The 12691-nt window shown below is 41.3% G+C and overlaps 1 protein-coding gene across 8 annotated transcripts in view; it reads left to right on the top strand.

Moving 5' to 3' along the window:
- THAP4 (THAP domain containing 4) overlaps positions 1 to 12691 on the top strand; it is a 43916-nt gene that overhangs the window by 10301 nt on the left and 20924 nt on the right. For 4 of the 8 annotated variants that reach the window (XM_085311947.1, XM_085311946.1, XM_085311944.1 and 1 more), the window contains exons 3-5: positions 4441 to 4600; positions 6679 to 6788; positions 8184 to 8287. In XM_085311947.1, the coding sequence (XP_085168073.1) occupies positions 4441 to 4600; positions 6679 to 6788; positions 8184 to 8287 (374 nt within the window). The remainder of the gene's footprint in view (positions 1 to 4440; positions 4601 to 6678; positions 6789 to 8183; positions 8288 to 12691) is intronic. The other 4 variants (XM_085311949.1, XM_085311951.1, XM_085311948.1 and 1 more) reach the window with 1 other exon arrangement.

Below are 12691 nucleotides of genomic sequence, written 5' to 3'. Positions count from 1 at the left end.
TTGCTGCAGGTAATCTGATTGTTTTTAGAAATTGCTGTTCTGCTGAGTGACTTTGGACACATCATTTCACTTTTCTGTGTTTCAATGCAAGTGCTGTGAGATCAGGTAATGAAAACCATTAGCTGCATTGCTGTCTTTACAAACTTCAGCAACTAGATCTCAACAGTATTGTCCTACTTCCCCTATTTAAGCTGCCTAGTTTTTTAGATTCACTCTTTTGTGGGAGCACAGGGTTTAGGATTTATGCTTTGCACATGATTTACAGTCCAGCTGCTGCAGAACTGTAGCTCAGTTAGTTCTATCAGTTCATTCTAGGAAATTGCTATTTGAGACTTCTCTCTTTGGAGAGCAAGGAGGTTGGGGGTGGGAGGGAAAGACATTGTTGCTTTTCTATTTCTTCTGTATCTATCTTTCAGTGGAATGATATTCTATTTTTTTTCTAAGATTTTTTAATTTTATTTTTTTTCTCTCTGAATAGTCTGTACAGCTTATGTATTACAGCATTTAATTCTGCCGTGAGTGGAAAATGACTTGCAGCAAAAAACTGAAACACAATAGCTTACAACTGGAAAACAATGAAAATGCTAAGGATAACTTGTCAAAGTAAAAGACAAATTGAGACAAGCTTTCCTTGTGATCTTTGGCTTTCCTAGAGTAGTGTAGAATTTTGGAAATTTATGTTCTGTAGGAATATGTGTACTGCAGGAGAACTCTGGAAGTGTCTACAGATACTGGAACATTTTACCACAGAAATCAAAAACAAAAATATAGAACATACTGGCTCTTGGCTACAAAATTAACCATTAATGTAGGAATGTTTTACTGTTTTGATAGTGAGAGAGCACTGGCAAAATGTAAAGGGTGAAATTATAAGAGAAGGGTAGCAGGGTAGAAAGCCACATTCCATACTTGAAATATGGAAAAAGCTCCCAGAACAAAGTTGCTCATCCTTTCCAGAACTGTGTTAATTATCAGGACCTTACTGAAAAGAGGCTGCAGGAAAAGGCATAGCTGCTAAGCTGTAGACTCTGTACTTTCAGAAGGTGCATCTATGAACAGGGAAATATAGAGTGGCAGAAGAACAGTTCTCTGTGCATTTCTTTTCTTTTGTGTGTGTGGGGGGGAGTGTCCTTTTTTTTTCTTCCTTTTTTTCCCCTCTTGTTTCATGTTAAAGTGAAAGGAAATTCTATACATCGCAGAAAGTATGCGCTAGCTCAGGGAAAAAAGGTTGGCTGCCTTGTAAGCAGCCAAGAGCCTGCTTGTGCTGTTTTACCAGCAAAACTACACCATAGGGAATACTGTCAGCACAGATTTCTGTGTTAAGGATCATACTTCAGAGCTAGGCTGGCTCCTGCTGATGGAGCAGTAATAGACAGCGTGCAGCACATGTACCCTTGTGAAGGAATATGTTCAACCTACTTTCCAATAGAAATGGGATGTAGTGGATTGTTTTTGTGTCTGCAGGCTGTGGGAATTTTTGTTTTGTTTTGTTTTTCCCAACCTGTCGTCATAATTTTTGAACTTTTTGTCTAATTTTGGTTAGATTTTTGTAAAAGGATGGAGTTCTTGAATATTCCTCCTAGCTTCAGGAAAATACATAACCTGGTAGGGGAGAATGACTCCATGAATGTCCTTACTAAGGAACAGGTGGTCTTGTGAGCTTGTCACTAGACAGCAGAGAAACTGTGTGCATATAGATGCAAGAGAGACAATATTAAAAAGACCCTGTGTGAGTTTGAAGCTTTAGATGTCAGAAACGTCTTCATATTCTCATACCTATATGCTAGGTATAGGATAAGAAGCAGCCCTGTGTAGGAGGATATAAACAGTGTGTATTTACTCTTCTGTACTTCACTGAGCTCTGTCTGGCCCTTAACCCCACCAGCAGTTCTAATGCTTGCAGCTTTTCCAAGTGACATCCAAACTAAAGATCCATTTCACTGCCATCTAGGTGGTTTAGAGAAGTAGTAATTGTTCATTGGCTATGGTGTTTGCCAAGATATTGTAGACTTCAGAATATACAGTTGCTTTGTTATTTTTCAGTTAGCTACAAACTCAGCCCTTCAGAAGGGCAACAAGCTTACCTGCTCAAGCACCTCCTGCAAGGCTATAACCACTGCACAGCTGAACAATGAGTGGGGTGCTGGGTAATGTTCCATTGGGAAACAGCCAATTGGTTTCTCTGGGCTTAAAACTGACTCTAGGGTAAAGTAATTTCTTTTGTCTGTCATATTGACACCTCTTCCTGAAATGTTTCCAAGTTTGTAAGCAAGAGAAAATGAAGTGCCCTGTTACAGAGTTCTCTGATGACAGAAAGTATTCAAGTTTGCAATAATCTCTTTGGAGTGGTAGAGAGAGAGAGCCAGGCGATAACTTTGTTGCTTTCTCCTGACCCAGGAGAGGGCAACAGAAGCCAGTGCTGCAGCTTCTGCTAGCCTTACAGAAGGTTTGTTCTTCCCAGCTGTAGGGGACTTCTTGGCCCATAGAAAACCTGGAAGGAAAAGTGAAGTATGTGGGTAGCAAGTGAAAGACAAATACCTGTTGGACAGAATAGTGATACTCTTTCCAAATTGCCTGTGCTTAAAACGAAAGTAGAAAGGAAAAGGAGTTCTTAAAATGCAGCCTAGAAGTATAGTGTTTCCTTTAGCAATCTTTTGGGCTTTGAATATCAATGATCACCATATAAAGGTCTTTGCAGCACCAGAAAATAATGTGCTATTGCTAAGGTTGCTTGCAGTGCAGTTGGAAGGTAAGTAGAGACAACAATAAAATACAGGTCAGTACATTTTTGAACGGAGGTTAAAAGCCCCTTGTTAAACAGAGGTAAATACAGACTGGTCTTAGAAAAAGGTTGCTCTGGTACTGTAGATTTTTCACCAGTTTCGTAGTGAGATTTCATGCTTTTCCCTTATTGCTTCACTTGAAGAATACTTCAGGCTAATGAAAGATAATTAGCAGCATTTTTCTGACATGCGAGCAGGATTTCTGATGTAAACCTGCTATCTGTGGGAGAGTATGTAACAAAAGTGGTAATTCTCTTTTACTAGGGAAAGTTTCAGTTTCTCTACTTTGTTATTCCAAATATGGGCCCCTTGTCCTCCTTCCTTGCTCAGTCTTTTCAGACTGAGATTTGGGATTGAGCAGAACAGAACTCAGACTGATGAAGCAAATTTTTACCACAGCATCAGGTCATAATTTCTCCATTTTGCTGAGTCCGTGCCTTCTAGGCCTGCCAGATAGGTGGCTTGTCTTTTCACTTGATGATATCGTTAGGTTTGGGAAAAACAGCCTCCTTTCAACTCTTGCTCTCCTCACCCCAGACTATAAGTGCAAGTCATTTAGCATATGATAGGGAGAAGGACATCATTTAAGTATATTTAAGTTATACTCATCTACATAACATAGTCAACTTAGATTTTGCAGTGGGCGTCCTAGGCAAACCTAAATTTTTGCAGTGGACATCCTCATTTCTATTTTTAGTGGTCTTCCCTGATATCATGTGGGTGGCATATCTCTCTCCTTGCTTGCATCTTAAGAATGGATCTACTTTGCTGTTCACATGACTTTAAATTTACAGTCACAATTTCTCAAATTAATTTTTTCAGGTTACACCCTGAAAAATCACAGCAAAATGCAAAATGTAGCCTATTGAAGCTGTCTGTTGAGTAACTAAATGAGGAGTGTTTTAACTTGAGGCACATCTTGATTACTTCTTAATAAGTATGATGACTAAAGGAAGTAGCTTTCTCTTCTGTTTGTGCTTTAACTTGCATGTACTGTAATCTTTTAACTAGTTTTACTTAGCCTTGCTCCAGAGCCTCCACAAAGGAACTTCTGAACTCTGTCTCTTTTTGTACAAGGAGAAAGATATATCATTGTTAACCTCTTCAAGAAATTACAGCCAAACTTTGATCTTGAATATATATGCAGCTTGGTTTTCTTTTGAGAATGATGTGATGACTCATTTCCTTAGTCTTCAAAACTAATAGAAACAGTGCATGCTCAGTGCTTGAACAAAATCAGACTACAGCCTTAGATGCTTAATTATTACTTAGTGCTTAGTTCTTTACCCTGAGATTTCAGGCTTCTTCCTTGCATGTAGGTGGGAGGGGGTTTTCCCTTCAAATCAGTATTACAGCTAGGAGTCAGAAATGGCCACATATAAGAATGCCCCATGTTGGCTTTAGTAAGGCCAAGAGCAAGTTTGAAAACAGACTTACTTTCCATGCCCATTCTTTTTACCTTGGATCTGACACTGCTCTGAGGAATAACATTGCTGATTCAACATGTGATTCATTCAACAGTGAGGCATCATTGCTGATGCGTTGCACCACTTCTGAGGTGTTTCTTGTTCTTTACCCAGCTGTAAGCAGCATACAGCAAGTTGGAAAACATAGATCCATGCATTTTCTTTCCTCATTCTTCCCTCTTTCTCCACAGAGACGCCCCAGCTGAATCCTGTAATGGAACCCCTCTCCTGGATGCTGGGCACCTGGCTCTCAGATCCCCCGGGAGATGGCACCTTCCCTACAATGAAACCCTTTCAGTACCTAGAAGAAGTGCACATCTCTCATGTGGGGCAGCCCATGCTGAACTTCTCGTAAGTCTAGAGCTTTGTCTGTGCTGGCAGGAGCATTTGGATGGGAGCAGGTATGGCTCCAGTGAGATTGACTGGTTGCATTTCTTTTCAAGTTGTAAAGCAAACTGGTTTTCATCTATCAGATTTGAAGATGTAATGAGATCTGTCTGGATGGCCCAGGGTTTTGTTTTTCTTTAAAACTGCTGATAAGTTGCACTGTTGCAACATGTCCTGTGCTGCCCACCTGCAATCAGTGAAAATTCACTAGTCTGAAAGTATAGTGCACTTCCACATGCTTGAGCTTTTCAAAAATGGGTTCACATCTCTGTCATTGCAGAAGCAAAAGTGTACAGGCTCAGGGCTGTGACTGTAATGAACCATTCTTGTGGTCTGCCAAGTTTTGAGGATTACATAGCGAGAAGTAAATACAGAGGGCAAACAAAAGACTCATTAGAAGGTGAGCAGAGATAGTGGGTTTAGATGTGGTAGCCATGTACCATAAGGCAGCCCCCATACTACCATAGTTGTGCAGATAATGGCCACACCATGTGGCCAACCCCTAGCTAGTACAGAGGAAGGGATAACCTGTGTGCTAGTATTAATACCAAGAATGGCCCTATGCTGAACATGGGCCTAGCTGTTGTTTGAGTAGATTTAGTATACATCTTTAAAAGATCAATGATTCTTCAGCTTTAATGTGGTGTGTGCTGTGTGCATATATTAGCTGAAAGATGTACTGTCTTTAAGGCCGAGAAAACACTGTCCTTGTTGCTGGGGCTAAATATTTAATTAGAAATGATTCTTCAAGTAATGGTGTTACCCTAGGACTATTACTATTCTGCTTTGTCAAACTCCCTCTTACAGATGCAAATGAAGGAGCTATGACATGGCTGTCAAGTTAGTCCATTTAGAACTTGGCCTTCAATCGTTACCATGAATTAAATAAAATGAATTAAATAAATTTTTTAACAGACTGCGACAGAAAGCAGATAGATTAACTACTTCGGCTGCATACATTAAAATGATTGTCTTAGAGAAATAAAAAAATCTAGTGCTGCTCTGATACACTGTGTAGAGGTACCATGTAGCGGATACCCTGTGCTGTTGGACTGTTAGGAAATGTTGACTTTGCAAGATTCATTGTGTCTTACCTCACATGGGAAACACTATTCTTTGGACTTTGCAGTTCTGAGTGTTTCTGTGATAAGTAACTCTTTCAGCTTGCCATGTGGCAGCTTCTGGACAAGCCCCTCTGCTGAGCATTTTCTGGATCTGTTCCACATTTGCCCTGTTCCGAGACTGGATGGTAACTGATTATACAGCATGAACCCAGTCCCTGGGCAGGTTGCTGAGACCAAGGGGCAGTGGTGTTAATTGCTTTCAGTAAAAATATTGGAATTGCAGAGCAGAGGCCTATGTAGAAACTGCTGTTGCATCAGGGAGTCCTGGGCATAAAATTAGCAGCAGCAGCAGCTCTGAGGTTGCCTCTCCTCTCCTTTCCTGCAAAGAGATAGAGTGGGAAATCTTATGAATGTGTAATATATATCACTCACAGTTAGGGTGACTAAACATACAACTGTAAGGCCTGATGAAAAATAAATGAGGATCTGAGATGATTTTTTTTTTCCTTTTTTGAGGGGAAAAAAATAAGTCTGCTCTGTTACTGCCTGCAGGAAGCAATATACAGGAAAGCAAGTGGCCAGATTTAAAAGCTGAATAGAGATGGTATTGTAATACCAGATATTTCCTTGAGAAGGGAGTATCTTGGACAGAGTATGGCTGCCGCACTGATGGAAGGTCAGACTGCCCACGGTAATTTCTGGGCTAGCTGTTAGACTCAAGAACTATAGAAAATCTCAAGCCTGAACTTAAATAATTAATTCCAGCTATAAGAACTATCTGTAGATATAAGGGAGCTACTTTTTTACATGTTTACATCTTCCAACCTTGAAATCTATTCAGTCTTTTACTCTTCATATAAGTACTATGGGCAATCATGTGGTTAAATAAAATAGCATTTTCTCAGAGGTGAAACCAGGCTAAACGCTGTGTTTTCAGTGCAGCTGTATAGCAGTTTTTGTATCCTGACCTCCCCTCAGGTTCAATGCCTTCCATCCAGACACCAGGAAGCCAATGCACCGAGAATGTGGATTCATCCGCCTCAAACCTGACACTAATAAGGTGGCCTTCATCAGTGCCCAGAACACAGGTAGTAATCCATTATCCTACAGATTCTTGCAGGCTTAAACTTGAGATTTCTGGGAAAGGGCAGAGGTCCTTATCCTGCTTTCATTGCTTTTCCAGAAAATTACTGGACCTCTCTGATGATTTCATTCCATCTATTTTAATTGTGGGTTCAGCATCAAAGAATGGCATCCCTATCCTGGTATTAATGAGCTCATGTCAAGAGCACTGAGTTTCCAAGGCTGATTACATGCTTTTGCCCATATGATTTGGCTTGCTAGCTTTTTGTGACAGGAAAGGACAAGAAATCAAAATATTGATTATGCAACAGTCTTGAAGGGAGTATCCGTTCCTAAAATGTTACGTTGATTTTTGCACCTATAGCTTTGTAAGCCCAAATTCCACAATTTGCATGAATAATTGCAGTCTGAGGCAGGAGTCTTGATAATGGCAAATGGAAAGTGGCTGGTGACATTCTCATTGCCTTCATGGTATCCTAGTCTTTCCTTTTTTGTGTGAGGAACAAGCACAGGTGGGATAGCTTGCTCCTATGAGTTGACCAAAGTAGGCTGTGTGGTAGAAGTAGAGAGGTATGTACCTTGGTTCATGAGCTCATCTGTCTAGATTTCTTCTTCTGTTGCTATTCTTGTAGTTGGCCTGTATTTGTCTCCTCCTAAGCATGGTCAGAGTTAACATCCCACTTAAAATGTTGTTGCTGATGTTAAAATCTGAATTATTTGATTCCATAGTGTAGTGTAGCACTTGTAGCCCTGCCAAGATGGGACAGTCATGATATTAAATCTTCTTTGCAACCTCTCCATCCAGGAGTGTTCAGTGTGGTTCATATAATCCCCTTCTTGTCCCCTTCTGGCTCTCTGTAAGAGAGCCTGCTCAGGCTGTGGCACTGCCAAGAGCCTTTGCAGTACTCTAAGTTGTAGCTTCTCTCCTGCTGTGCCTTTGACGAGACTGAAGAGTAACCTCAGCATGATGATCTTTCTTGGCTCCTAAACTAGGAGAATCTCCTAGTGCCTGGAAGTAGGCCTTGGTATATTTGTTATACAGCTTACAGGGATTGAATGAGAGAGAATTTCATCTAAATTACTAGAAGCAAAAGAAATTCAAAACCCAGCTGAAGCTAAACAAATTGGGATCTAAAACTACAGAGTAGATGCTGAAGGGATAACTCCAATTTGACTGTCATATTCTTTCCACTCTGTCTGTCTAGCTAGATTTTTCCAAAAAGTTACGTTTCTAAAGTTTCGTGGACTTGCAGTTGTTATATGCTAGGTCAAATAAAACTGTTGTTCAGAGAGAGTAGTGGTCAGCTAAAAAGGCCTACACTAGAATTACATAGCCTAATATTTGTGACATTGTGAATTAACCTTTGTAGCCTAATGTTTATGACCTTGCTTCTTCTTAGGTCTTGTGGAAGTGGAAGAAGGGGAGGTGAATGGACAGGAGTTGTCTATAGCTTCTCACTCCATAGCTAGGATCTCCTTTGCCAAGAAACCTCATGTGGAGCAAGTGAGTACACACTCTGTTAGCAATTCAAATAGTTGTGCTAGCTCCAGAAGGTGTCTAGTTGGGAAGATAGGTTGATTAACATGCCTTAATTACAGATTGCCCTCAGACGCTCTTGGAAATATTGCACAGCATCCTTGCTTACATTCTCTGTAACAATCTTCAGAAAATATTTCATAGGTTACAAGGCCAGAAGAGGCTAGTCTCATCCCTCATTAAGAGAAGAACTGCCATACTGAATCAGACCGAAGAGCTATCCAACCTAGAATCTTGTCTTCAACAGCATGCAGTAGCAGGTTCTTAAGGAAGAGAATTGTCTAAATACTGTTGTGTGGCAGTGGTGTTACTTTGGTAATGCTGGGCTTCTGGATTAATTACAGAAACAGTATGTACAGTATCAGGTCTCCTTGAAATATTTAGTAACACTTGCCTGACAATCCACCTGAAGTTCAAGGTGGGACACTCAGACAGTGTTATTTCAAGTTCTGTTCTCTTTCACTTGAGCTCCGGCTCTCTTTATGCCATCCCATTGCTGCTGTCCAAGCAAGCTCTTTTGCATTTATTTAACAAAAAACGAAACTTTTTTTTTGTATTTTGGTATAAAATGTCACAGGACAAATTAAAAAAGTATGTAGGACATACAGGAGCTCCATAAACCAAAGAACAGTTGGTTGACACAACTGGATCTGGTAGAACCAGCTGTAAGATGGCATATCGAGGCCACAGCTAGAATCTTAGCTGTCATATATACAGTTGTATTAGCAGTAGCTGAGAAAGCAGGGCTAAATAAGCTGTCATAAAGAATAAGCATTAGCATACTGCACAAGCATACTACTACATCTGTATTTTTTGATAATGTCTTGACTAAGTGGAGTGAATGTAGCTTTTGAAGGGTGACAAATGACATATGACTCTCAGAGAAAAGACACTTTATTAATAAACAGCAAATACAGCATTGTTTTATTCTGGACTTAAGAGTTTAAATTTGCAACCTAGTATGTATGTTTTCTAAAAGCTATTGAGGGCCAAAATTTGTGCAGATTCTGTCAGGGTCATAAGCGTACTCTCTAACTTAATTTACATGCACAAAATTGTTCTCATAGCTGTTTCTGTCTACAGAAACAATGTCCTGAGTCTGGAAAAACAGTCCTAACTTGGCTTCCCTTTGATGCAAGTTTTATGTTCCTGGGTTTGCATTTTCCAAGGAGAAGCCATAGTGCCTCTTCTATATATCATGAACCAAAGCCTTTGAATATTGTGGATATCACCAAGGCACCAGAACTCTTAATGAGAAGCATTTAAAAATAAAACAAACCACCTCATTGTATATAGATCTACTCAAAGCCTGAAATGTTAGCAGATGGATTGATAGGAGGAGAGAGAAGTGACTGAAAACCAATAGATGTCTTCCTTCATTGAAAGCTCTACGTCTGGCTTTGGCTGAAGGCTGAAAGAGAGGATCTCCGCAGCTGAAGATCAGTGCTCATCTACTACCCGAGGGCAATCCAGGCCCACGTACTGCTTGTAATGATTAGCTAGGAGGCTCTTATTGGTAAACGAGGGTGTTAAATGAGGGGGGATGTCAAGTAATTAAGTCCTGTCACATGTTATTCTACACTAAGAAGAGTGTAAATTGCCCATGGAAATGAAGAGACCACCAATATCATGGGAAGGGCATGTGGACTGCAATTTTAGTCACTCATTTTGAGAAAAATTTGTCACTGTGTTCCTTGCCCACTGAAAAGTAAATCTGGATGGCTGTAATTCAGCCTAACACTAATTCAGGCAGGAACTACTCCTTCCTTGGGCCACCCATTCCTTGGGCTAGGGCTGTATTCCAGAAGTATGCTGGCATAACCATGCTAAGAAGTGGGGAAGCTCAACACTTGTAAAGAGGAGCTTTCACTGGGAGGCATGTTCCTGCTAAGCCAGTGCTATTGTACATGTGACTTGGTCTCAGCATATTAGATTGTTCTTACTTCTCTGAGAAATTAGTAGTTCTCAGATCTTACCCTGTTCATTCTGATGCTGAAGATAACCAGTGCAGGGAGTGTAGGAGCATTGTTTGGTCAGAAGAGACCCTGTCTACTGAGGCATTTTGCTGCAAGGTGGATACTATCCCCATTAGACAGGGCATAATAATGCTTTTAACTGTCCTGGCAGAATACATACTTTATGCTCACCAGTGCTGGACCCACCCTGTAGAAACTACATACAGGAAATAGCCTGAGTGTAGTCACTGTCTTTATAGAGATGACCAAAGAGCCAAAAATGATGAGCTCAGCAGCCATCCTGCAGTTCAAAGGTCAGGTCAGATGGTGTTAATCCCTGAAAACCTTCTGGTCTGCACCATGCTGCTCAGAGTGTTTTGTTGTTGTTGGTGGTTTTGGGTTTTTTTTTCCATTTTTTGATAGTATTTTCTGCAGAATCATTGTACCAGTAAGGAGCCGAAGAAATTACATTCTTAGCTCTGCTCTGTGTTCTTTGCCTGATGTACAAACGTCCTGTCAGTAGCTAGCTCAGAGGTCAAGGCTGCTTTTGCTGGTACTGCAAGGAGACAAGCTACTGCAACAACTGAAGGAACAGAAGATCTTGACAAACTTTTCACAAAGCCTTGGCAGGTCAATAATCTTACAAGCTAACCGCAAACATTTTACCTCTTTTACCAAAGAGGTAGGAGTCACAGTTCTGTGACTGCTTTTTAAGTTAAATAATAATCCATTTTCAGCGAGCTAAACTGTTACTGAATGAGGAGAGGAAAGGTGACAGATTTATTTCCAACCACTGTTCTTGATCTCTCATGAGTGCCTGGAGAACAGGCATGTTTTTGAATATTTATACTCTTTAGGGCTGCTTTGTGTTCTGCGTGCTCATGATTCTTCTGCAAATGGAAAGCAGAACCCAGAAGCTGGCATTTGTGACACGTACGTACACCTCTGTCACCAACTGATTGCTGGTTCAGACTTCCATTTTCTATGCAGATGCCCTGCATGTCCTGCAGGAGCTGGTGTAGTGAGTCCTCACTCACTGACCTTGATATGTTGATGATACTCTGCAGGGATGAGCATCTTGCAAAAGTGCTGTGTATATTCTGCTTTCTATGAAGCAACCATAGCAAAACAACTCTGTGCTTAATGAAGGAGTTCAAGAAGGAGATGAACTACCAGAATGGATGGATAGGGATTGAGTTGGAGATGATTTGAGAGAACTTGACATGCAAAAGTCTGTAGGACCCTGGCAGGCTGCACCCAAGGGTGCTGATAAGATAAGGGTGATGATGAGATGCTGATAAGGGGTCTGATGTCCTTCAAAGGCTGCTCTCTATCATCTTTGAAAGTTCATAGAGATTGTGGGAGGACCCCAATCACTGGAGAATGCATGCAATATTTACCATCTTCAGAAAAAGCCTGAATGTCAACCTAGGGAACTGCAGGCTAGTCAGAATGACTTCAGTCCCTGAAAATTTCTGGGCATGTGAAGGAGAAAGTGGCTGAGAACAGTGAGCATAGATTTATCACACATCACTAACCTGATTACCTTCTAAGATAAAATGGACAAGATTCTAAGATTTACAGACAAGGGGAGAGCAGTGGACTTCATTTACCTTGAATTTGGCACACTTACAATGCTGTCTCCCAGAGTATTCTTTTATCTAAGCTGAGGTGTTATGGTTTGAATGGATGGATGACTGGATGGGAAAAATAACTGTTTGGGTGATCAGTTTCAGAGGGCTGCAGTTAATGAGTCATGTTCTACTTGGAGACTGGTTACAAGTGGAATATCGCAGAGGTTGATTCTGGGGCCTCTCCTGTGTGACATAATTATCAGTGACATAGAGGAGCCAACAGAGTGTACTGTCATATCTGCAGATGACACCAAGTAGGGGTGAACTAGGGCATGCATACAATCTAGGTCTGGCCTGCCATCTAGAGACCTGGACAGGCTGGAGGAATGGGCCATCAGGAACCTCATGAAATTCATAGAATCAGTAAGGTTGGAAGGGACCTCTGGAAATCATCTAGTCGAACCTCCCTGCTCAAGCAGGGTCACCTACAGCATGTTAGACAGGGTTGCATCCAGGCGGGCCCTGAATATCTCCAGAGAAGGAGACTCCACAACCTCTCTGGGCAACCTCTTCCAGTGCTCTGTCACTCTCACAGTGAAGACATTCCCCGTCATGTTCAGGCGGAACTTCCTGTGGTTCAATTTCTGCCCACTGCCTCTTGTCCTGTCACATGGGACAACTGAAAAAGAGTTTGTCCCCATCCCCTTGACACCCTCCCTTCAAGTACTTATAGACATTGATATGATCCCCCCCCCCGCCCAGTCTTCTCTTCCCCAGGCTAAAGAGGCCCAGCTCTCGCAGCCGTTCCTCATAGGGCAGATGCTCCAGCCCTCTGATCATCT

Source organism: Rhea americana, unplaced genomic scaffold, assembly GCF_003343005.1.
Source record: "Rhea americana isolate MKP2758 unplaced genomic scaffold, rheAme1 scaffold_352, whole genome shotgun sequence".
NCBI lineage: Eukaryota > Metazoa > Chordata > Aves > Rheiformes > Rheidae > Rhea > Rhea americana.
Note: the sequence above shows the minus strand (reverse complement) of the source record. Positions and strands in the feature narration are given on the sequence as shown.